The sequence below is a fragment of the Fukomys damarensis genome, unplaced genomic scaffold (assembly GCF_012274545.1).
Source record: "Fukomys damarensis isolate Sample0158 unplaced genomic scaffold, DMR_v1.0_HiC HiC_scaffold_16, whole genome shotgun sequence".
NCBI lineage: Eukaryota > Metazoa > Chordata > Mammalia > Rodentia > Bathyergidae > Fukomys > Fukomys damarensis.
The window spans coordinates 58376327-58400600 of NW_022900928.1; the positions used below are offsets into that span (position 1 = coordinate 58376327).

A 24274-nucleotide genomic window follows, 5' to 3' on the forward strand; every position below is an offset into this window, starting at 1 on the left:
TTATTTAACATGTGTTTAATGGATGTATCTGTATGTAAATAGTAATATATTTATAAAACAAATATACTTCACATTGTAGTTCTTAGTTTGTGATACACGGGAGGATGACTGTGGGTGGGTGTGACTGTATATGTATGTGTGTTTATGTTTCGGAAACTCTCAAGCTATTTCCCCGATTTAATGTATTTACTCTAACTTATATTTGGTTTTGTTATTCTTTCTGCTCTCCAGTTTCCTTACTCAAGACAAAGTAAGATAAATGGTTTTCTGGCCATTCTGTTTCTGTGTGGCTAATCCCATTTTATTATTCTCGTAATTCCTGGAGAATTCCTGATTGACCTACAATCAAACAGGTTATGGCTAGAAATAATGCTTATGTTCCAAGTATATTGAAGAGGAAAACTCGGCTGTGATGTTAAGTTTCAAAAATATATACCAAGGAATAAAATGACGTATAAAAAAGGTTGGAGTACACACATAGACTAAGAAGAAGCAAAGTGTTAACAAAAAGTGAAGCAGCATAAATTATTTTATATTGGTCTAGGAAAACCTCCTAGAGTAAGTGTTGACAAACTTTCTGTAAAGGATCAGATAGTAATTAGCTTTTCAGAATCAAATGATCTCTTAAAAACTGCTCACTCTTGTTTTTGTAACATAAAAGTACCACAGACAATATGTAAATGAGTGTGACCTATGTTCTAGTATAACTTCGCAGAAAAGGCTAGGTTGGTGCACGTGGCAGGAGATCACAAGTTCATTCCCACCTGGGGAACTTATCAAAACCCTGTCTTAGAATTCAAAAAGAGGATGTAGCTCTGTGTGATGGTCCTGGATTTAATCCCCAATAGGGGAAATTGGGGGCAGCACTTTATTTACAGAAACAAGCAGCACACCATACTTGGCCTATGGACCATTCCTAATCTCTGCCCCAGAGGAGAAAAACAAGCATATTAAACAATAAATTCTGGTACTGCATATGTGAATGTAAGAAATAATTGTATTCAATAATTGACATTCAAAGAAAATCTGATATTATTGATATTCTTCAAAAGATAATTTTGAGACACTCATATGATGCTCTTGTAAATTTTAAAGCTGGCCATGCCTATTATTTGAGATATTTCTTGTATTTAATCAGCCAAAAAATCTGTAGAAAAGATGCTTTTAAAGTACTGAAATTTTTTCATAAATTTCACGTTTCTGTTGATAAATGAGAATCCATCTTTTACTGATGGATTGACTGCTGAGGTTTTTTCAGTGGTCTCATGGACCAGAAATTCTGTTGTGTTTTGAAAGTTAACATTAACTAGCCACAAAATGTTTTTAAAGATTTGTTTATCAATTACTTTTTTCTGTTGTCTTGGGCTCCTAATGACATATCTACCCTTTTGAAGAAAATAAACATACTGTAATTTCACACCTTTTAGCTTCGTATGTAAAGTTAAGAATTGTGACAGATTATTGCTTTAATGTGAGTGTATTTGTTACATTGTGATTCTTTATAAGAAACAAAGTGTATCGCTGCTTTCCCTATCCAAGTGCTTTACACAGACTTTTGTAGACATCTTAGCACTGTCCATGGTGAGTGATACTCTTAATAAGATTATGTATAATTCTGAATTCACTAGAAGTACACACTGTTGACCATGTTCATTCGCTATGCTTCGTGCATGGTGTTACATTACAAAGTAGTTATACTTTCTTTTAAAATTGGAATACACCTGTAGCTTTTAGCAGTTTATTGTTTTAAGTGGCTACTTTATTTCTTTAATGTTTTCTGTAAACTTGTTTATTCCTCCTGTTATAATATTCTTATTATTAGAAGTGGCTTTTCCCTAAGAGCCTTAGTCTTTTAGATTTAAAACAAAGTTTTGACCATTTGGTTGTAGAAAATGTCTATGCATGTTTTTATTTAGTTTTGTAAAATTGCGTGAAGTTTTACTTCTTAAAATATATACTAAATCTTCTGTCTCAAGTATTTCATATGAAAAACAAAAATGTTGACCATTAAAGTGCTTTTGTCACCTTTCTTTCTAAAATGGCTTCTATCTCAAAGGAAAAAGACATTGAAGAGCAATGGTTTATATTTATAAAGACTATGTTTTAGATTCCCCTCGGGTTGTTTTGTTTTGTTTTGGTTTGGTTTTGTACCAGGGATTGAACTTGGTTCTTTGCTCTTAGGAGGCAGGTGGCAGAACCACTGAGCTAAATCCCCAGGCCTCCCTTCAGTTTTTTTAATTATAAATTTTCTACATATGTAAAATATTGACAAACATGCAGATTTGTGCAGAGAGGGTATTTCAGTGCAAGTGTACCAGGTTACTGGTTTTATCTTTTATTTTATCTGAAAGCATAGCTATATGCTGATAGTATTCCTATTTGATTCTGACAGTTTTTGCTTACAGGAAAAGTAAAGCACAGAATATGTTTAGAGCAATTATTGAATAAACTAATGTGATTCTATTTATCTATGTGTTTCTGTAACAATTTTTACAATTCCAAAAACAATATTTTAGATTTACTAGATATCAGTATCGAAATAACTGGATGATTCTGCCAGTGAGGTAGAAAAGGTGAAGATACTCATGTTTTTCATGGCGATTTGTTTTTGTTTCATAAATTGATTTCATCTGACAGCATGGATGCTAAATAAATGAAATCATTATCTTTAGTTCCACAGCTTGCTTGCATTCAGTAGTTCAAAACATCATGAACGGTCTATAGGGTAAGCATGTGTTCAATATCAATGTAAATATTGAAGCCAAAATTAATTCCTGTGAAAACAAATTAAATGTCAGAGGCAACTAGCCAATTTATGGTGAGAGTGTTTTCTTTATAATCTGCTACTAAAGTGTTTTGTTTCTGGTAATTTTGAAGTGTCATCAGGTATCTGACTAAGAAAGTGATTGTTAATAGACACCCTCAGCCAGTGAGTTTATAAGAAATGATGGATGACTTTGGTGTCCTTTTTCATATTAGGAAGACTGGCAAGAGATCAGAAAGTACTACAAAGATTTCTGGTACTGAGGTATGTGCTTGGATTGTACACCAGCTTTGAACAGTAACATGAAGGCTCAATAAACACCAAGGCTCAGTAGACCAGGGCAACTCCATTCAAGGAGTTCACGATCTTGTAGTCAGGTTGGAATCTACAGGATAATACAGTCAACATATGTGTTTTGTTTTTAATAGAATATGTCCTAATGAAAAGACATGGAATGTTTTCTTTGATATTTTAGGCTGAAAATCTTGACTAGTAAGAGAAAATGTTCTGTTTCTGAGAAATACTTGTGTGGATTGGAAGAGATTACAGATAGCTGTCAGGTATATTTAAGCATTGTTTGAATCCCAGTTCTGCACAGATTGTTACAGCATGTATTATTATATGTAGAATTGGGGCAATAGTCTTTGAGAGACTTTTTTAGACTCCTTCATAAAATGAGGCTAATCCCTCTCTGACAGGTTTATTATAGTTAAGTGAATGGTAGTGGATATGAAGATAATTTAAAGGCAGATACAAACAAATACAATGCTATATCCACTCTGTTCTTGCTGGAGTAAAACAAGAACTTTTGTCTCTGCTGCTCTAGAAAGCTATGTCTCCCTAACCCAACTGTCCTAATAATTTCCTGTCAATGGAAATACTTGATTTCAGATACAGTCACAATAAGATGTTCTATTGACCTTTGTGATTTAACATCCTTCTCTGTCAGCATATAAGATACTATTTTATTAGAGACACAGTTTTCTTGCATGGCTTTTCAGACTTTTGCTTTGCTTCTAATTTTTTTCTAAAATTGCTACTTGGCATTGTCAGATGTTTTTCCCCTACTTAGTTATCTATCTTAAGATACTTAACTGAGATCCTATGGATTTTGACACTATATCTGAGACCTGTCAGCATATTTTATTATTGATGTTGAGTTGTTGTCAAAGGATTTTAAATCAGCCTCCAATGGAATAGGCTACAGCTACTTCAGTTATAGAGTTAACTAGAGCAAGTACTTTCTCCCCCATCTTGTAACTTGTCTAAAGAGAAAAATACACATTGGTGAATTAAGTAATGTTTGAGGAGAGAATTGTTAAAAACAACTACAATGGTGAATTTATTCAAAACAATATCTGATGAGGCCTTTGATGAGTTAGATATGTTAGTATTATCCCAAGCCTCATGCTGAGAACATTTTTCACTGTAATGTTTGAAACAAAGGCTTTTAAAGGAATTTTTTAAATTGAGTTTATTGGTACATTTTAGGTATATGGTACAGTTATATTCATTATTGGGATCTTGTACCTTTACATGACAGGTCTTGGTTAAAGGAATTTTTAACCATTTAATATTTCAAAAGTTTCCCTTGAGTTTCAGAGTAACCTTTTCAAAAACATACCTGGGCTGGGGATTTAGCTCAGTGGTTCTGCTGCCTGCCTCACAAGTGCAAGGTCTGGAGTTAGATCCCCAATACCAAAGGAAAAAAAAATAGACAGACAGACAGATAGATAGATAGATAGGGATATAATCCTTCTAGATGCAGTCATCAACCTTGGAGTAGGAGTTCTTGTTCTTTGCCTCCTAGATGTCAGCAGGCTCACAGTTACTAAATGGAGTCAGGACACCCTCCCCTCCCCATCTTCTATGGTTGTTAAGACTAAATTGAATTGGAACAAGTAAAACCCTTTAGACATGCAAGTCCATAGTGTGTGTTGAGTAAGTGAACATCATTGTTATGTAAATGATAGGAGTGTTTAAATGCTTAACATTTTCAGACTTCAGTGGAATAGTTAGAATTCTGACAATTTGATATATTCAATGAGGTGATTTGGGGATTTCAAGAGTGACATTTTAACCATCAAAGAATTAATGAAACCCATTTTCTTGCTAACCTATCACGAGCCTCTTGATTGAAGGGTATTTCTGTGTATCAGAGTGCAGAAATAAATGGATAACAAATAATGGTTTTTGGTTTTTTGTTCATTTGTTTTTTTGGTGGCTTTTGTTGTGTGTGTGTGTGTGTGGTACCAGGGATCAAACTCGGGACCTTGTGCTTGCCAGGAGGTGGCAGAACCACTGAACTAAATCCCTGGCAACAAATAATGGTTATACAAAAGGTAATCTTCCAGAATCTTCAAGTTCTGTGGTTCCTGCACTGTTCCTAACACCCTTCTGAACTTCACTTTCATTCTTAAAGGTTGCCCAACACGTCTCTGCACACTCCCAAACCCCATGCCCTTCTAAAAGAACTTGCACTTGCGAGGCGGGCAGCAGAACCACTGAGCTAAATTAAAACCTTTTTTTTTTGGGGGGGGGTTTGAGACAGGGTCTCACTATATAGTTGAGACTGACCTGGAACTCACTATGTAACTCAGGTTGGTCTGGAAATTCAGCGATCCTGCTGCCTTAACCTCCAGAGTGCTGGGATTACAGGCCTGCACCAACCACACCTGTCATAATCTTAGTGAAGCAACCATCATCCCTATTTTAGAAATGAGAAAACTAAGACTCAGCAAGGTTAAATCTTCCAAAATTCCCCTCCCCTGCTTTACTGTGCTGCAAGACAGTGCTAAGAACAGATCTGCGAATGCCAGGGTTAGTTTAGCTCAGTGGTTCTGCTGCCGGCCTCACAAGCACAAGGTCCAGAGGTAGATCCCCATACCAAAGAAAAAAAAAAAAAAAAGAATGGACCTGCAACCATTACCTGGGTTATCCTACAGAGATTTAGGTCTAAGGAATGAAAGCCACTTACAGCTACCCATAGTTTAACATGGAGCAAAGACAGGAAAATGTGAAATTAGACTTTTATTTCTGTACTTCAGCACACCTTCAATACTTTACTTTCATGTAGAAACAGTCTTGGCAAAGATGTCACTTGGAATAAACATTACTCAGATAACTGCCTATCCCAAGGTGACAATGATAGCCAGGTAACTAGGGTTCCATGCTAATAGCCCCAGAAAAAGCCAAGCCCCCACTACTTATGATAAGCAAGAGTGGTTAGTTTTCTATTGTGGAAGATTACCCTAGAACCCATGCTCCTGCCTCCATTCCTCAGAATTCTTTGTATTTCCAGACAGTAAAAGCCAGTACATTTATTTCTCATGTTTCCCATCATGCACAGAGACCTTCTCTGGTATCTTTTGAGAAGGCCCATTTAGCTTTCAGTCTCCAGATAATGCCCATTGCAAACACTGTTTATGTTGAAGCAGCTGACATTTGCTTTCTATTTGAACAAATTCAGCATGAAATTAGAAATAGGAATATTTAATTAGGTGGCCAAATAGATTCCTTTCCCAGTTCCCCAGGAGAGCTCAGGGAGGGGCAGCACACTGAAAGAATAGAAAATACAAGGGTTAAATGCAGTTCTGCTCTTGTCCAGGGGCCTAGGCAAGCCAGTTGCAGGGCATGGAGGGCTCCCCTTCAGCCCCTTGGGGCCCACTAGTGCTGAAATTTTCTCACTATCTCAGCCTTCAAAGCTCTTCTCGCTCTCCATTTTCTAAGCATGTAATTATATCATTCATTTGAATAACTGCTTCTAATATACATGTGAAAAGACTAAAAGAAATGGTAAATACAACTTGATAACTACATGAAAAGCTATTCAATCAAGTCCAGAGAAGATTTATGAGTTTACTATGTATGTTAGCAAATTAACAAGACAGTACCAAGCACATGTACCATACCAATGCCATAAGCATTCAAATGCTGCGTATTATAAAAGGAGCAAGCCGGGTGTAGTGGCGCACACCTGTAATCCCAGCACTCGGGAGGCTGAGACAGGAGGATTGCTGTGAGTTCGAGACCAGCCTGGGTACACAGTGAGTTCCAGGTCAGTCTCAACTACATAGTGAGACCCTGTCTCAAAAAAAAAAAAAATCCTATAAAGGAAGGAACAAAACATAATGCTTGGTCTATTCTAATTCTAAATTCAGTTTCATGTCCTGTGTTGAGCAAGAGGGATGGAAGAGGTAAGTGGGACCTGTTGGGACTCCAGGCCCCAGGGGTAGGGGTACAGGTGATAGACCAGAGACAGATTCTTACCCCAAATCCAGAGTGGCCCCCTGGCTTCCCATACTCCATCATCTTTTTCTGGTTCTGAAGCATTCTCAATTCTTCTTCATTCTCCCTAGCTGGTTGGAGACCCTGAGATCACCTAGTTGGCAGAGAAGGTGGTCTTGGACCTAGTGGGTCACTCAGTATATTGACTGCTTTTGGGAAGCAGAAAATATAAAAGCTAGAAGAAAGAAAGCATGATAGACTCCCTTCTGAGAACAGAGATTTAGAGTCCCTAAATTACATAGTTTATAGAAAAGAAGCTGGAGTTACCCTGGAGAAGACTTTAGATGCCTATACATGAGTTCAAGGTTGGGACCTTTGCGGTTAGAGATAGATTATTATTTGGGCCTGATCTGAGGACAGATACATCTATCTACCTTGGCCGGTACAACCTTCTTGTTTCAATTCTCACTGAACTTTCTTGTTTGAATTTTCATTCTGGCCATGTATACGTACTCTAATTTGGCCCACAGCAGCGATGCTTTGTTATGTCAAGCTCACTAAGACATTTGCAGTTTGGGAGCTCTGCAAATACAATAAGCAATTATGGGGCCAGTAAAATTATGAAATCTTGGGCTGGGCATTTAGCTCCGTGGTGCCACTGCCTGCCTCGCAAGCACAAGGACCTGAGTTCAATCCCCAGTACCAAAAAAGATGTTTACACAGGAGGAAAATGGGTCACAATTTCATGGAGGATGAGAAGACTAAGGGAAGGTCCGATTGCTGCAATGACCCTTGCCCAGGGAGTTTGAACAGGAACAACTCGGTGGGCAAGAAGTTGAAGAACCAATATGCAACACAATTCTAAAGTAAAATTGAATTCTGTGTTTTTATTAGGGTGATGCAGGACTAGTGTTCTGTGTAGCCATCCATCACATAGAATCCTGAGCCTAAACCTACATGGCAGAATGACAACTAATATCTCACTACCAAGTGTCAAGCACGGCCCAGAGAACCTGCCAGCAAGTGTTCATTTCTGTCACCTTCTTGGCCTTTCCATTGTCTGAGGGATCTTAAGGCCTTTTCTTCTCAATCCCAGGGGCTCCCCAAATCTCTTTTCCACTGAGCAACTAAAATTTACAGTTGTAAAAAGAATAGTCATTCCTGCAGAGTCTCACAGAATGTGTTATTCTTTAGGTCTGTGCACAGCTCTAGATTTTGTTCTTTAAGAGGCAAGTTATAAAACATGAGGCCATAACTGTCAAACACGGGATATGAGTGCATTCCCTTACATTTTTCAGCATGCTATGTACTAGCCAACTGGACCCCATCCTTATCCTCAAAAAGAAAGCTTCTCTTACCAGCTCCAGCTCTCAACCAGCACCCATTCCTTTCCTATTCATCTGTCAGAATCTTCCCCCGTCTCCTGGCCAGGACTAAGGCTTCCGCACAAGGAAGCACCCTCAGTCATGCTCTCCGTGGCACCACCTTATGGTAGCTCTCCTGCTGCAAGAAGTCACAGGGCTTCTCCCGGCCACTTGAGCTGTGTAACAGAGCCCCAAGGAGGCCCTTGTGAAGCATTGTTTCCCTTGTTCTCTGCAGGGCTCTGGGCCCCATTCACTGGCCTTCTACCTTGGCTGTTCCTTCAAATGGATTCACTCTCCCATCTCATGGCGTTGTTATTTTCCATTCCCTCTGCCTAGTTTTATGCCACCAGGTGCTTGCAGTTCCCTGCTCAAACACCTTCCCAGTGAAGCATTTGTGGCACTTTCAAAATTGCAACTCCAGCTCTTCCTCTTTGATTCTCTCCATAACATTCGTCACTATCTGAGGCATAGTTTGTTCAACTCCCTGTCCTAGGAAATAAACTCCATGCAGGCAGGGACTTGACTTATTTGGTTGCTCAGTACATAAATGATGAAGGAATAAACAAAGCTCCTCGGTTGCCACATTGCAGTCATCACATTCACTTGTGTCTAGATCTGTCAAGGTGAGCACAGCTGCATGCCCGCACATGCGCACGCACACACACACACACACAGCTCAGAGCTGGAGTCACAATGCTTCCCCAAGGTCCTGAGTCACAGGGTTGACCCTTTCTGTTTATCCTCCAGTATGCCAGCTGGGCAGGAGGTCAGGAGGCCTAGTTGAGTTGCAATAGTAGGACCTCAGAGCTTGACTAGTAGTGGTCCAGGGCCCCTGTGTTGGATTTGAAAGGTGTTCCCAGACAGGGCAATGGACGAGTCAAGAACCAGGTTGTATTATCCAGAGCAGGGCTACCAAGTCCTACAGAGCAAAGAGAGAAATGTATCCAATTCCAAGTTACCATGCACCAGTGTGAAATTGACTGTGACAGTCGGTGTAAATCAGCTCCACAGTCCTCAGCAGCAGCCTACGTGAGACATTGCTAGTCACCTTGGACCCAGGCCCAGGCATTCTGAGGAATCAAGAGCAGCCCAGTTGGTTGCAAGTGTTCTATTCCATTGGTGTCTGTATACCATCCCCATCAGCCAGCGAGGACTCTGAGCTTTAAGTAGCCCTTTCCCTAGCACTGTGTGCAGTAAGCTCAGCAGGAGCTCACTATTCAGGAGCTCACCAATTCGTTCTACATAGCCACTGCTTTCAGCAGTGGCCAAAACTCGGTAGATACTAAACATTTGTTGAGTGAACAGACAGGAGAATGGTATTCCTCCAGACATCTTTGCTCCTGGTTGTCATCCACAAAGATTTCTCAGAACTTATAACAAGTTGTTGCACTTCTGCCTTTAAAGAAGCCCCTGCAACTGTTCCTCAGGGGTCGGTACGCAGGGTTAGGTATAGCATTGCTGGTTAAGCCAAAAGGAACTGGAACTGGATCTTCAGCACCAATATATTTTATTTATTTATTTAAATATTTAGATTGATTCATTCTTTCACAGGTATAGAAATTAAAGTCTAGAGTGCTTAAATGACTTGCCCAAAGTCACACAGCAGAAAAATAGTAGCTATGCTTAGTGTGCACTTCCGCTGGGGGACCAAAGGATCTAGTCCAATGAGGACAGTGAAAAACAGTGACTCAGACTTGAGTATTCAGGTTACCTTCACCTAAGCAATGACAAAGAAATACATGGGGCTCGGGGCTTGAGCACACACACCGGGGTCCTGTAGGTCCCCTCAGGGGACTCTGATCCAGCCCATGTGGTGGAATAGAGGACTATTCCAGGAGAAGAGCTCCACCAGCTTGTTATCTTCCATGCTTTTGATCCTGGGGAAGCAGTTGTATCACTCAGGCCCTCTTCTTTCTCAGCCACTGCTTCATAATCTTGTCACTTCTGTGCTTCATTTCTTCTTGTCATCGGGCCCACTGAAGGGCAAAGGCAGCAGGCAAGAGTGCATATGTAGCCTGGCCTTAATCAACCATGATTAAAGTTTTCCCTTGCAGTTGTGATCTAGCTGAAGCAATGAGACATCTGCACAGGTGAAGCCAACGACTCTGCTCAGGATACTGAGGGCCTCGTAATTCTTTCAGGCAGAAGGACTCTATTATGTATTGCAGGATGTTTTCCAGCATGCCTGGCCTCTGCTTGCTAGATGCCAATTTCCCACAGTCCTAACAATCAGAAATATCTCCGAGTATAGCCCTGGGAGCCAGCAGTGTATAGAATATACACAGCATAGAATATGGAGGGTGTGAGAGCACCCAAATAGCCAAGGGCAAGGGAAAACACAGGACCTGGCCCTTCAAAACAAGTCAGTTTGGTTACTATGATGCATCCAGGGAGGCTCAATGCTACGGTCTGGCTGTTAGTAGAGTCTGAGTCCCCGCCCCCCGCCCCCTTGTGATGGGAGCCTGGTCCCCAGTGTTGAGGAGGTGTGACCTTTAAGAGGCGGGGCCTAGGGTTGAGGCTTCAGCTCAGTGGCACCTTGCCTGCCTCAGCTGGAATTCGGAGTTCGATTCCCATCCCCTTACCAAAAATAAGGCGGGGCCTAGTGGAAAATGGTTAAGTTGTGGGGCAACGTCCTCGTCCTCGGAGGAGCGGACTTGACCTCTTCTATGCTCAGGTTCCTCTGCGGTTTGCACGCTCCTGTGGATGCTGGAACCATGATGTTCAGACCCTTCAGACACTTCAACTGTAAGTAAAATAAACCTTTACTTTTATTAAATACCTATATAAAAAATACCTACATCATAGTCTGTCCTACGCACACCAAATAGACACCAAATATTTGTTCCTCTCCCCTGTTCCCCGGTGGCCTTGCACGTACGACGGTTGTGTGTCTAGTTTTTTGTTTTTGTTTTTTAATTAATTTTATTGGAATGTGTGTCTAGTTCTGATGTGAAGTAGGAGCAGAAGAGAGGAATGGCCCTGGGGAGGCAAGCAGTGAAAAACAGGTCTCCAGGGAACTGTGAGGGGCAAGCTGCCCCCAAATGCACACAGAGGAGGACAGGACCCCTGAAGTGGGGGTGTTTGGTGTGACCTTGGAGCATCTGCCCCTATTCTGACTGATAGCAGTGGGGTTGGGACAAGGACAGCTTGCTGGGAGACGCGGGTACAGACACAGGGGTGCTGAGAGGACCTGGAGAAGCCTGATGACAAGGCCAGAAAGAGGTGTGATGTGGTTGGCAACAATGCAGACCAGGCAAAAGCAATTTGAAAGAAATCAAACACTGAAGAGACTTTGTGTAAAGTACAAGCAGGTGAAATATATCTACCCTCTTAGCACAAACTGGTACTGACTCTCCGAGAAAAGGCCCAGGAGCTGGAAAATGCATCTGGGACCTCGGCTGTTGTTTCTGGTCTTGCATTGATTCCACAGATGTATTCCATTTATAAGGATTTGTCTCACTGCTCTCTGATACACAAATATTAGTCATTGTATATTTCAATGAAAATCTTATAAAATCCACTATCTCCATCATTAAAAATCCTCAGCTAAATGTTTGTGCACTATGCTCTGTAAGGTTTTATCAAAGGAGAACTTTATGCATTTCCTATGTGTTAAATTACCCTTTCGGAACTGATGTACAGCTGGCTTTGATTTATCTTGTGTTCTACTTAGAACTGAATGAATATAATCCATAGCCATTTGTTTCTCCCCCGGGCTGTGGGCTAGAAGAGGATATTGATTTGTAAGAGTTACTCACACTGACCAAAGAATGTTTTGCCAGCCCCAGTTCAGCAAAGGCAGCTTGGCTGACTCAGACTGCAGGCTGACTCAGCTTTGAGAACATTTGGTTCTTTGGGAGGTTGAGAGGAACAATAAATAGAATGTTTCTCAGTCAAGTGCTCCAGGGTTTTAAGTCCCCCATTCAACAGCCTCAGTGTCACCCGACAACTTGCTAGAAATGTACATTCTTCAGCTCCATCCCTGACCTGCTCAAACTCTGGAAGTGGAACCCAGTCTCAGTTTTTTGTTTTTAGCAAATCTTCCAGATGTTTCTGATGTATGGTAAAGAGAGAACCACTATGATAATTAAGTTGGGAATTTTTTTTTTTTTAAAGGTAGGTGAGGATGGCTAAAGCTCATGTGAGTTTATGGGTTTGTGTGGATGGAACAAGGCTTCCTTCCTGGTATTGAACCAGAGGAGATGGACACACCCTCCCGTGTAGGAGCCTGGGCTTGCCTCTGTAAGATGATGTCCTGCGGGATCTGTGGACTTCCCGAAGACACCTAGCTCCCAAAAGGGAAATCCAAGATCGGGATGGGGCTACACTACTTACAACAACTCTGATCTTCCTGGGAAGGAATGAGGAGTGGGCGCCTAGGGTAGGGGTATTGGGCTGATGACTGTTATATCTACGGAGAAGGGAATTCTCCACGACACGTTTCCTAAAGGTAGATGTGGATGATTAATGGTTAGACGTGATCGACTTTTCTCTCCTTTGGTTGTGACACGTGTGAGTTTTGCTCTTACACAGCTGGGAGATAAAGCTTGACTGGGACTGAAGCCCAGCAGTCACCGGGGCTGGGGGACCACAACCTCCCACCACCTGATCTGGTGTGGGCAGTTCGTGGATGAAGAAAGGTGGTTTCTCAGGCTTCAGCTTCCCACCTACCTGTTCCAGTGCTGAGCATAGTCTGAAGTCTCTCTGCCCTGTGCAGAAGAGAGCCAAGAATTAATCTAGTAAGCAAGCTGTGAAAACTGAGAGCCGAGTATGTTCTGTTTCCTCAAAAGGGGTTTGACTAGGTGGTTTTGACTTGTCACTGTTTTAACAGTGCATTTATTAGTATCTACCCATAATCCTTCACAACTCCTTTCACCCATTTTTGTCATCCCATGACTTTCTCTTTAACATTAATACATGGGCTGCATCTTTCCCCTTTGCAAAGAATGAGAGATTTCATGGACAGAAAGTAATTTACTATCACAGACTGATTTCCTCCAACTGTCTGGAAAAGGAGTATAGGGACAGTGAGGGCTAAAGAAAAAAAGACAGTAGAGTGAAGAGGGTGAAGGGAGGGCAGGATTATGGGGAAAAAAACAAGAGAACCAAGATATATCATGTAAAGGTACAAGATCACAATGATAAATATAACTATTTCTTTGCTTTAAATGTACCAATAAACTTAATGGGAAAAAAAAAGACAATAGACTTACATAATTTCAAAGTATATTAGGGGCTGGGAGGTCATTGCCTCAGAGTGGGCAAAGACCGAGACTCTTGGAGCTAGGCTGTATTTATTGGGTACACACAGTGATTGGAGGGAGTATTGGGTGACTTGGGGGCAGAGGTGATCTTATATCTGATCCTGTGCCTATGCAAATCTCATCCTGATGAGAACAGAAAGGACAGCATTCCCATCTCAGTAAGTGGGATGAGCCGAGTAGTTAGGAATCTCCTCCCTCTGCAGGTGAAGCCTTTCTCATTTTACTGCTTGGTTCTCAAGGAGCCGGGATGTCTTCGGCTGGTGTTGAGTCTCCGGGCTTGCTGTCAAGCACCACAGCTTCAGACTATTGAGGCCTCAGCTGTGATGGAGGCGAAGTGGAGCTTTGTTTATAGCTGGCTCTGGGGCAAGGCAACATTGGGCTTTAGACAGCTGTAGTCATACTTTTTTTTTTTTTTTTTTGGTACCGGGGATTGAACTCAGGACCTTGCACTTGCCAGGCAGGCATGGTGCCATTGAGCTACATCCCTGGCTTATACTTTAATTATGAAATGATTTCTCCACAAAATTTATGAAGAAATGCTCCAATAATTGACAAATTTAGATTTAATAATCGTTCCATCCAAAAACCTCATCTTGCAGAAGAGTAGTCAGAGGCCCACAGCATTAGTGACTGGTCAAAGGTGCAACCATTAATTATTTGCAGAGCATATGATCCTTGCCCAAGTTGAAACCCCACAAGCTAAAAAATATCCTCAATCGTCTACAATTTTTAACTTTGCAGCATTATCTTATTGCAGTGTTATGCTTTGAAATGTCCCTCAGAATGCACGTGCTAAACTCTTGAAGTCTTGGTTACCAGCTGATAGGCTTTTGGGAAAGTGATTGCTTCGAGAGGGCTCTGGCTTCATCAAGCAGATCAGTCCACTGCAGAGATCATACTCCGATGGCATTATTGGGGAGTGAAACAAATGATGAGGCCAGTTGGCATGGACCTTGGGGACTAAATCTGGTCCCCAGGCCCTTCCTTCCTGGCTCTCTCTGCTCCCTGACTGCCAAGAGGTGAGTGCTTTCCTCCAACAAGCTCTCCTGAGGCCTTAAAAGCAACAAACCCAGCAGACAGTGCAATGAAACCTCTGAAATTGAGCCAAAATAAATCCTTCCTCTCTTGTTTTTCTCAAGTATTTGGTCACAGAGACAGACAGATGACTAATACACATTGTAACCAGAAGCAACTGATAACTTACCCCATCAAGTTTTCTAATAATTTTTCCCTGTATCACTAGTCTCAGCCAGAAAAAGCTATTTGTAGAAAAGGTTTAGAAAGGGATGTGACATGGGAATCCACTATGGTAAGGCAGACTTTATCTTTCGACCTGGAAGCTTAGGTTCTCTGATGAGTCTATTAAAAGGCAGAAGTAAAAACAGGTGAGACAGTCATTTATAGTTTTATTGGCTCAGTGGTTCTGAGGGTTCAACCAGATGTTTAAGTCACTTCCAATGTGTTTTTTTTTTTTTTTTTGGTAAATATAATAAAAGTCTTTGAAGTGCTGCAAACCCTTGCTGTAGGATATTCTAATTAATGGCTTCATTGATTCCCACATTTGTTTGTTGTTTTTTGAGACAGGGTCTGTGTAGTTCAGGCTGGCCTTGAACTTATGATCTTCTTGCCTCAGCCTCCTGACTGCTGGGATTAGTGTGCCACCACACCCAGCCTGCATTCCCATATCTTATGAGTGATTTTATGGCATCTTCTGTTTATGGTCAAAGAAAGGTCTAATAAACTACAACAAACCTAGTTGATTAAAAAAAAAAAAACCACAGAAAGTATGTGGTTATCTTTTAAGTTATAAAAAGTATTTCAAACTAACTGAGACAAACCAGTTTTAATAAAATATTCTGATAATAGAGAAACATACTGTATCTGTCAAAGGGTCATCTACTTATCTGTCCCCTATAGTAGGAAATTATCTCTTAAAAAAACTAGACTTAAGGCCTTTAAAAACCTTCAGTGAGGGCTAGGGATTTAGCTCAATGGTTCTGGTGACAAGGACCTGAGTTCGATCCCTAGTACCAAAAAAAAAAAAAAACCGTCAGTGATAGACTGAAAATTCTGTTGTACTGGCATATTTTTGTGTTTCTCTGAAAATCATCTAAGTGCCTTTGTGCCCTAAGTACCTATCACATCACTGCAGCACAGTGTGTTTCTGAAGGATGTCAGAGTGGCTATTAAAATAGCTGACTCACGTCACACACTGTCACCCAATGCTCTAAGCTTCAGTTCTAGGACATTCAAACCTGCTGGAGTGCCAGGAGCGGGTGCCACCTCCTGAATTAGTAATGCCATTTCACATCCCAGCTCTCCTGCCGTACCCTCCTCAACCCTTTCCCCAACACTGGCCAAACCAACACTGTGAAATTCGAGAAGATAAGAATCTGAGATGGGCAGGCAGGCCGCACTGGTCGGGAGGGCCATTTCTTAAGGAGGTGGATGTCGTCTCCTGCCACCAGGATGCAGAATAAAGTAGAAAATGAGGCCCATGCTGATGTTAGAATATATTTATTGCTACATTTATGTACAATTATACAAACAGTCCAGACAGGAAAGGGTATGTTGCATCAGTTTCTGCAGATTCCACAGAAAAGCACATGGAAACAGCTGTACACCACTGAGCTTGCTCTCGGATCAAAGCCAAAAATCAGTCACATACATTTTGTTAAAATGGAAAATTCTTGAAAATTCTCTCTGTAGATTCCTCCTTACAAGCTAGTCATGCAGAAAAAAAGCGGGTTCTCAGAAGCTGATGCCTTCAGGCGTATGTTTGGGAGATGAGGGCTTGGGACTGCAGAATGCAGTGTAGAAGTCCCAAGTCCGGGTCATCTTCCTAAGGTCTGTCCCTAGAAAAGGCAATCGGGAGGGATTCAGAAAGAGAAAACAGCAAGAAAGGGAAACCCAACAGCCAAGAGATGAGGGGAACCATCATCAAGAGCTACGGTTAAGGGAATGCCAGTCCGTCAAGTTCCAGCTGAGATTCCAGACTTTGGGGGCTGTACACATTCCAACACCGGGGCTGTCTTGGTGTATGTCCTTATCCTAAAGTTCGCCATGTGTCAGCCACCAGGGACCTAAGGACACAAAGTCAACAGGAGAGTCAGGGCAGAAAGAAAAATACATTACCAGAATTGGGCTGCAAAAGGCATGTTGACTTAAAACATGCTGAGTTTGCTAATGACGAAGGGGAATGGAAGAGTGCTGAGGAAATGCAGTGACGTGAAGACAGCATTAAAATACAAGTGGCTTCCCAAATTCTCCTCTCTGGCTTCAGCCTGGTTAGAATTATGTTTGGCTCGAAACAAATCTAATGTAGCAGATTTTGCAAAGCTCTGGTGCAGAATTATGAGACAGACACAAGGTTACGGCATAAACATCCTCCTTTTCATTCACAACCACAAACCTGTTAAGATGTGAGTACCAAAGAAGTACTAAAGCAGTCTGCGGGGTGTGTGTACCCAGGAACTGGGTTTACCTTATTTACACCAGTTCCACCTGGCCTACCTCGGGCTACTTCAAGTTTCCAAGGCCTAGGAGATGGACCCTTGAGTCAAGTCTAACTTGGCCTGGTTGCTAAAATCAGCCCCGAACTTCAGAATAAAAATAAGGCATGAACATTGAGAGCAAGAAGCCCATAGACATCACCAGCCTTAGGAGCTGATGACTAATCTGTATACTATCTTATCCAAGACTTTCAGCCTGTCTGATGTCACCTGTAATTCCTCATCACTATAACACACGTGCTCCCTATCATGAGGCACACAGGACAACAGTGCTCTAAGAGAAGCACCAGGGGTGGCAGGAGAAGGACTAGAAACCAATGCAGAAGTCCCTTTCCTGTTTTCTTGGATCCATAACATTCGAATCAACTGAGGGACTCAATGGCTCTTCCAAGATTCAGAACTAGGTGATATTTTAGGGTGAGGATGTGGCAATTGCCAACTCTCTTGTTCCCTTTTTAATTTCACTTCTGGATCGTCCAAATTCTTTGTCATTTGAGCTTGACTTCTGCTGAGTCATACAAAAGTTTTCTTTTCCTATTCCTGATGACAAAACCATAGTCTGACTCCCTCAAAGGATTCACTTGAAAAAGCAGCTGTATTAATAGATAAAAATGAGTAAGAAAAAAATTTTAAGTCATTGGGCTTAATTTAGGAAACTTTACCAATTAACAAACAAAATAGAAAATGTTATATTAATGAACTCTTGCATTGGAAGAAATTGTTTAAAGATGAACAGCTAAAAATATTGCTTGTATCAATCTGTGGAAATTTATAATGTATTTTAACCAAGGATTTAGTTCAAATACCCAGAATAAGTCTTGATGAAACTTATGAATTCACAATCAGCTATACCCCTTCCCAAATGAGAACACACACATTGATGGATGTGTCACAGCTCTTCAAGTGGACTTTGAAATGAAGAACATGTGCCAGTGGTGTCCAGAGAGGTCAAAGATTCTAGTGTGACCTTGGCTTCATCTCAAAGCAATCCAATATTCAAGACCGAAGAAGCGAACTGTAAATAGTCACTACCTTCCTGTAAGCACATATAACCATTTTTTTCTGTCATGTGAAAAAAAAAAATTTAAAATTCTATTCCTATAATGGACACTTATTCCGCATCTTAAAGTATTATCTCAAATATATCCATATTTGGCTAGAATTAAGTTTACAGAATTTGGGGAGGCTTAATCAGTAAATTTGGGAGGTTAAATCAGCAAGTCAAACATACCATTCATAATCTACAAGATATACTGCTAGGGTTTTATTTGGAATTGAGATGAAATTAGTCTCTGACAGAGAAATGAAATCATTTAAAAACAAACTATTGAGGGGCCAGGGATTTAGCTCAGTGGTTCCACTGCCTACTTTGTAAGCACAAGGACCCAAGTTTGAGTCCCCGTACCAAAAAAACCTACTGAGAAGCCGGGTATGGTGGCGCACACCTGTAATCCCAGCACTTGGGAGGCTGAGGCAGGAGGATCGCTGTGAGTTCGAGACCAGCCTGGGCTACATAGTGAGTTTCAGATCAGTCTCAACTACATAGTGAGACCCTGTCTCAAAAAACAAAACAAAAAACACCCAGAAAAAAACCCAAACTACTGAGGTAATCATATTGGAAAATGAATTTAAAATATTGTCAGATTGAGGTAAATGCATAATACTTTTATTAACCTGATGTATGAAGAGTGCTTTAATTCTTCTACTCAGTATGTATGTGTAGTGCTTCATTTTTAGGTATAGCTGAAATTATGTTTTATAGGAAAACTTCCCAGAAGAACTCTTGTTATATGTAAACTTGCCCTAAAATATCTATCCTTGTTCCTGATTGAGAGGGTCTTTCATAAATATAAGAAAACTTTCTAAAGAAATAAGTCCACCTGCATCACCCAGATTATAGAACTTCCTTTTAATAAACTCTAGCCAATCTTACAATTATTAAATTGAAGGAAGATTTTTTTTTTTGACAGGGTCTCACTATGTAGTTGAGACTGACCTGGAACTCACTATGTAGACCAGACTTGTCTCAAACTCACAGTGATCCTCCTGCCTCAGCCTCCGGAGTGCTGGGATTACAGGCATGAGCCACCATGCCCGGCTCAGGGTGTTCTTGATTGGTGAAAAGCCCAAGAGATGCAAACTGTTGAGAAAGAAGCTGTGGCAGGTGGAATCAGATGCTGTAATGCTGGAGGACGCTCTTGGGCAGTTCCTTTGGTTGGACAGCACTAACAACCCTGGTCTGCGGATGAACAGATGCAGGTGTTATGAGGTCTCAGTGGTATCCTGGCAGGACTACGGGAGCACAGGCTAAAGCTGACCACAGCTGCCAGATTTACTTACCTAGTGAGAGAAGGGAGCCTTTGTCCTGTTACATTTGCTTTATACTGCTTTGGCAAGAGCGCATCTGGAACAATGCATACAGTTTGGGTCCCCACCTTTCAAAAGAGATATCAAGATATTAAAAAGTATTTAGCGAAAGAACACAGAGGAAGCAGAATGGGGAGGGTGCACTACATACTGAGCAGTTCTCAATGCCAGGGCATCTTTGCTGCTCTGGATTAATGTAGGACCAACTGAATAAACTGCCGAAAAATCTCCCTGATCTTTAAACTCTTTTTTTTTATTTTAAATTCATCTTAGAAGCTCCACCATTAGAAGGTGAAAATAAGAGTAACTAAGCCTCCCTTTGAAATAGAAGCTAGAATTCTAAGAATTGTAGCAAGTCTGCACAGACTGATCAATTTCACAAGAATAATGGGGCTCAAAGCCATCACATCAGAACTTCATTAGTGTCAAATGTGGACTCATAGATGGTGTGTATTATTTCAACTTCTCTCTTGATTAATCTTGGTACTGTTAAAAGTTTCAGATAACAGCCGAGTGGACCCAAAATGCTTTGCGGTGCCTACTTTGAAATCAATAGCTGCTATCTCTGAACAAGCAAATGCTCAATAAGCACTAACTACGGAAAACTAGGGTCGGCTTAAGACAACCAATGAGAATGACCTCTCCTACAACACTGCCACTGTAGTGACGACTGCAGAGTTCAACTTCAGCCCCTCTTTCTCGGCCTTCCTTGGCCGACTCACCTACCATTCTCCTTAGAGTGACAGAAACAAAGTCCGACTAACTCAACAGAGAAATTGCTACACTGGGCCTCAGTCACGTGTCATTTCCTGGACTGGGAAGAACACGCTTACATTAGTGTGTTAAGCAATCAGAAATTAGCCCCTGGCAGTCTCTGTCTCTTAAATGGGTTTTGTGCCCAAATCATGTCTGTGGTGGACTGGTTCCCTCCAAACTGCTATGGATGATGTTTCCCAGCAGTTTTTAACCCATAGTGAAAAACCTGAGTCTTTCCAGTAAATTATAGTAGAGAACTTAAAATTGGCCAAAGTTGATAATAAAGGAACACAGAAATAATGAGATTTAGTAATAATTTTACACTTTTGAATACTTGAATTTGATGTTAAACTGGGCAGAATAATTAGATGAGTACTTGAAACTTAAGAATATTTGAAAGGGAATTTTTAGTATCTTCAAGGACTTTAAAAGCTAGCAGAGCAGGCACTTTAAAGTTTTATCAAATATCATTCAAAAATGTATAGTTCTAATTTTTCTGTAGTCACTAGTTCTACTTCATAACAACAGGTAGATTTAGACTGGTAAAGGTACAAAGGGATACAGAGCAAAAGAAGAAAAAATTATTTTCTTGAATATACTACTGAAAAAATATAAAGAGCAAGAGAGAGGAGGACAGGGCAAGTAGATAAATGTAAAGCACAAGAAAGAAAATAGAATTAAAGGAATGAGTATTTATTACAAAGAGACATCATATGTACATTTCCCTAGTAAGGAAAGAAGAGGTGAAAAGACAAATCAGAAATTTTCCTAACTTGCCACCAGGTGGTGACATGAGATTAAACTACTTAGAAGGCAGTAACAATTGAAGGTGATTGAGGGGGAGACACATACAAGTCAGATGGGCAGGTTACTCACAATGCAGTGGACTCGGGATGTGTGGAACATCATGCTGTAGGACATACGTCATATCAAGTTATTACAAGAATATCAACTCAGTTTCATGTTTTTAAAAATCTATTTTTTCTATTTCAGTAGGCTAACAAAAAATTTGAAAGCACACATACCAATTATCTCAATATACACAGGGACTGTATCTAATTAATCTTACACTCTCCTTTTTTTTAAAAAAAGCTTTGTCCCAAGTTCGATCCTCAGTATCAAAAAGAAAAAAAAGCTTCAGTGGGTCAATATCTAGACTACATAAGGAAAGCAAATTAACACCAACCTCCTCATCATGAATGGGCAAACAGGGCAGGGGATTTAGCTCAGTGGTTCCGCCACCTGCCTTGCAAGTGCAAGGTCCTGAGTTTGATCCACAGTACAAAAAAATAAAATGGAAAACAAATGTAAAAACTTCTCAAAAGAAAAAAATGGCCAAGAATTCATGAAAAAAAAGTTCAGTATCTTTAACAATTTCCTTAAATGCACATCAGAATTACTTTGAGATTCCATATCACGCCAGCCAGAATAAAATTTTGTATTCATCAAGAGAAAATAAATGCTGGTGAGGATGCGGGGAAAAAGGAACACATCTACATTGTTGGTAAAATAAAATCAGTACATATGAGAATCATTATGCCATCCTCAAAAAACTAAAACTTGAGATTTTATTTGGGATGTGCATAAAAGAAAGGCAGCAGTATAGCTATCCCTGTAGGCCTACATTTATTGCAGTGCAATTCACAGTAGCTAGGCTGTAGAAACAGCTTAGATACCATCAGTAGATGAATAGACAAAGAAAATGTGGTATATATACACAGCAGAATATTATTCAACATAAAAAACAAAATCCTATTTGTAGGAAAATGGATAGAATTGGACACCGTGATGTGAAACAAAAGCCAGACTCAGATAAATTGTATGCTTTCTTTTATATGAGCAATCTACATTTTAAAAAGCCTCTTAGTGCTGGGCATGGTGGTACACACCTATAATCCAAGCACATGGGAGGCTGAGGCAGGAGGATCACAGAGTTCTAGTCCAGTCTGACACAGCAAGACTTTGTCTCAAAAAAGCAAGACAGTTTATATGTACATATAAAAATAAGCTTTATTAATCTGATAAAGGTCATGTATCAAAAAAACCTAGGGGGAAAAAAACACCTAGAGGAGTATTTAGCAGCATAATATTAAGTTTTCCTCTTACATCAGAAATGAAGAAGCACCTCTGTGAAACCAGAGGTTCCACTCAGTCAATTCAGTAAGAAAAAAAAAACTCTGTTGGCAAGAAAGACAAACTGTCATCTGCAGATGTCTCTGCAGAAAGCCAAAACGACTTCTCAAATAATTAAAATAAGAATTCAGCAAAGTTCCTTAAGGCTAGCAAACAAAACTCAGTTGCATTTTTCCATACCAGCTAAACATAATTTTCAACTGTGACTCTTAAAAATAACAAAATAAAAAATTCTCTTTTTTTTTTTTTTTTTTTTTTTTTTTTTTTTTTTTTTTGAGACAGGGTCTCACTGTGTAGCTCAGGCTGGTCTCAAACTCACAGTGATCCTCCTGCCTCAGCTTCCCATGTGCTGGGATTACAGGGGTTATCCTGCCTGGGATTACACCCGGCAGAAAATTCTAAATAATCTAACAAAAAAAAAACCATGATTTTAGTGCAAGAATTTAAATAATTTCACTAACAGGCACTAAAATAATAAGGCATTACTAAAAAGCATTAAATAGAACATAACCATAATTAGAAATGCTTAATATTGTACAGACGTAATTTCTTCCCAGACTAATCTATTTACGTATTTCCTAGCAAAAGTCTCCACAAAGTTGTTTTTCCCCATACAATGTAAACGAATTCTAAAGTACATACACAAGAACTAAGAGCCAAAACTAGTTTATTGTGAAAATAAAGTACAAAAACTTCTAAAGAAACCTCAACCAGGTAGAGACTTGTTGCCTATAACCTCAGCACTCTGAAAGGCAATTTGAGCCCAGCCTGGGCAATGTGAGACCCTGTCTCAAAAATAAAAAAGGCCTGGGGATGTAGTTGAGTGAAGACTCTGGGTTCAACCTTCAGTACAGGAAAAAATACAAATCAACATATCTGAAAAAGTCATGCCACTGGCCCTTAGAAGAATATAACTGTTTCTTAAATCCTTTCATTCAGGGACCAGCAAACTGGCTTATGGACAAAATCCAGCTTGCCACCTGTTCTGGTACCAGTAACTTAAGAGTGCTTTTAGTATTTTTTTAAATATCAAAATATTCACGACAGTGAAGACTGTACGAAATTCAGATGTGCCTGTAAATGAAGCTGCTTCGGAAAACATTTACACGTCTTATAGATGCCTTTGCACCCCAGCTGTGAAGCCACAGAACCAACACAGAGATGACTTGTCTCAGTCAAAAATACTTCGTTATACAAACCTTTACAGAAGTAGTTTATCAATCTTCATTTTAATATGACAATTAGAATCTAATCTTTTTGAAAAATATAGTCAGGTGCAGGGGCACACACTTGTAATCCTAGCTTCTCAGGAGACTGAGGCATCCAGGCAGATAAGAGCCAAGCCTGGTCAAACTTAGACCCTGTCTCAAAACTTAAAAAAAAAATTTTGTTTTAAAGGCTAGCGATATAAACCAATATGAGGGTCATGAGTTCGATCCTCGGTACTGAAAAAATAACAAAATACTGTATAGGCAACTGTACCTAAAAAGTTAATTTTCACTTTAATTCATCCGATAAAATTGTAGTTTAAAGAATAATAAAGCCAAATCAGGTACATTTTTATAAAGTAAACCAGATAACCAACATAGAGCATCCTGAAAATGTTATTAATTATGCTCTCTCTCCAAATAGCCTAGTAAGAGCCAAAGAACTGACTTGTGAATTTTAATGAACTATTTGGTGACATTCAGTTCTGAAACTGATGTAGCTATCTCCTCCTGCACGCATTCATTCAGGTGGTTGGTTAATCTGAACTCTAAATCTGTGTAAAGTGCTGCATAATGAACTCCCTTCTCAGACCTCACAGGGAGGCTACCTTCCTTTCTGAGTTTTCTCTCTAGCCTGAAACTTGACAGGCAAAAAGAGCCTTCTCTCTTGTCCTCAACC

At 40.2% G+C, this 24274-nt stretch overlaps 1 protein-coding gene across 3 annotated transcripts in view; it reads right to left on the reverse strand.

Annotated features, from left to right (window-relative positions):
• Window positions 1-16136: 16136 nt before the first annotated feature.
• The window catches only part of Rdx (radixin), a 79315-nt gene continuing 71177 nt past the window's right edge, over window positions 16137-24274 (reverse strand). The window contains exons 15-17 of one of the 3 annotated variants that reach the window (XM_010610649.3): window positions 21131-21164; window positions 19472-19566; window positions 16137-16702 (exon numbers count right to left, since the gene is read on the reverse strand). In XM_010610649.3, the coding sequence (XP_010608951.1) occupies window positions 16666-16702; window positions 19472-19566; window positions 21131-21164 (166 nt within the window). In that variant the 3' untranslated portion in view covers window positions 16137-16665. The remainder of the gene's footprint in view (window positions 16703-19471; window positions 19567-21130; window positions 21165-24274) is intronic. The other 2 variants (XM_010610650.3, XM_033764314.1) reach the window with 2 other exon arrangements.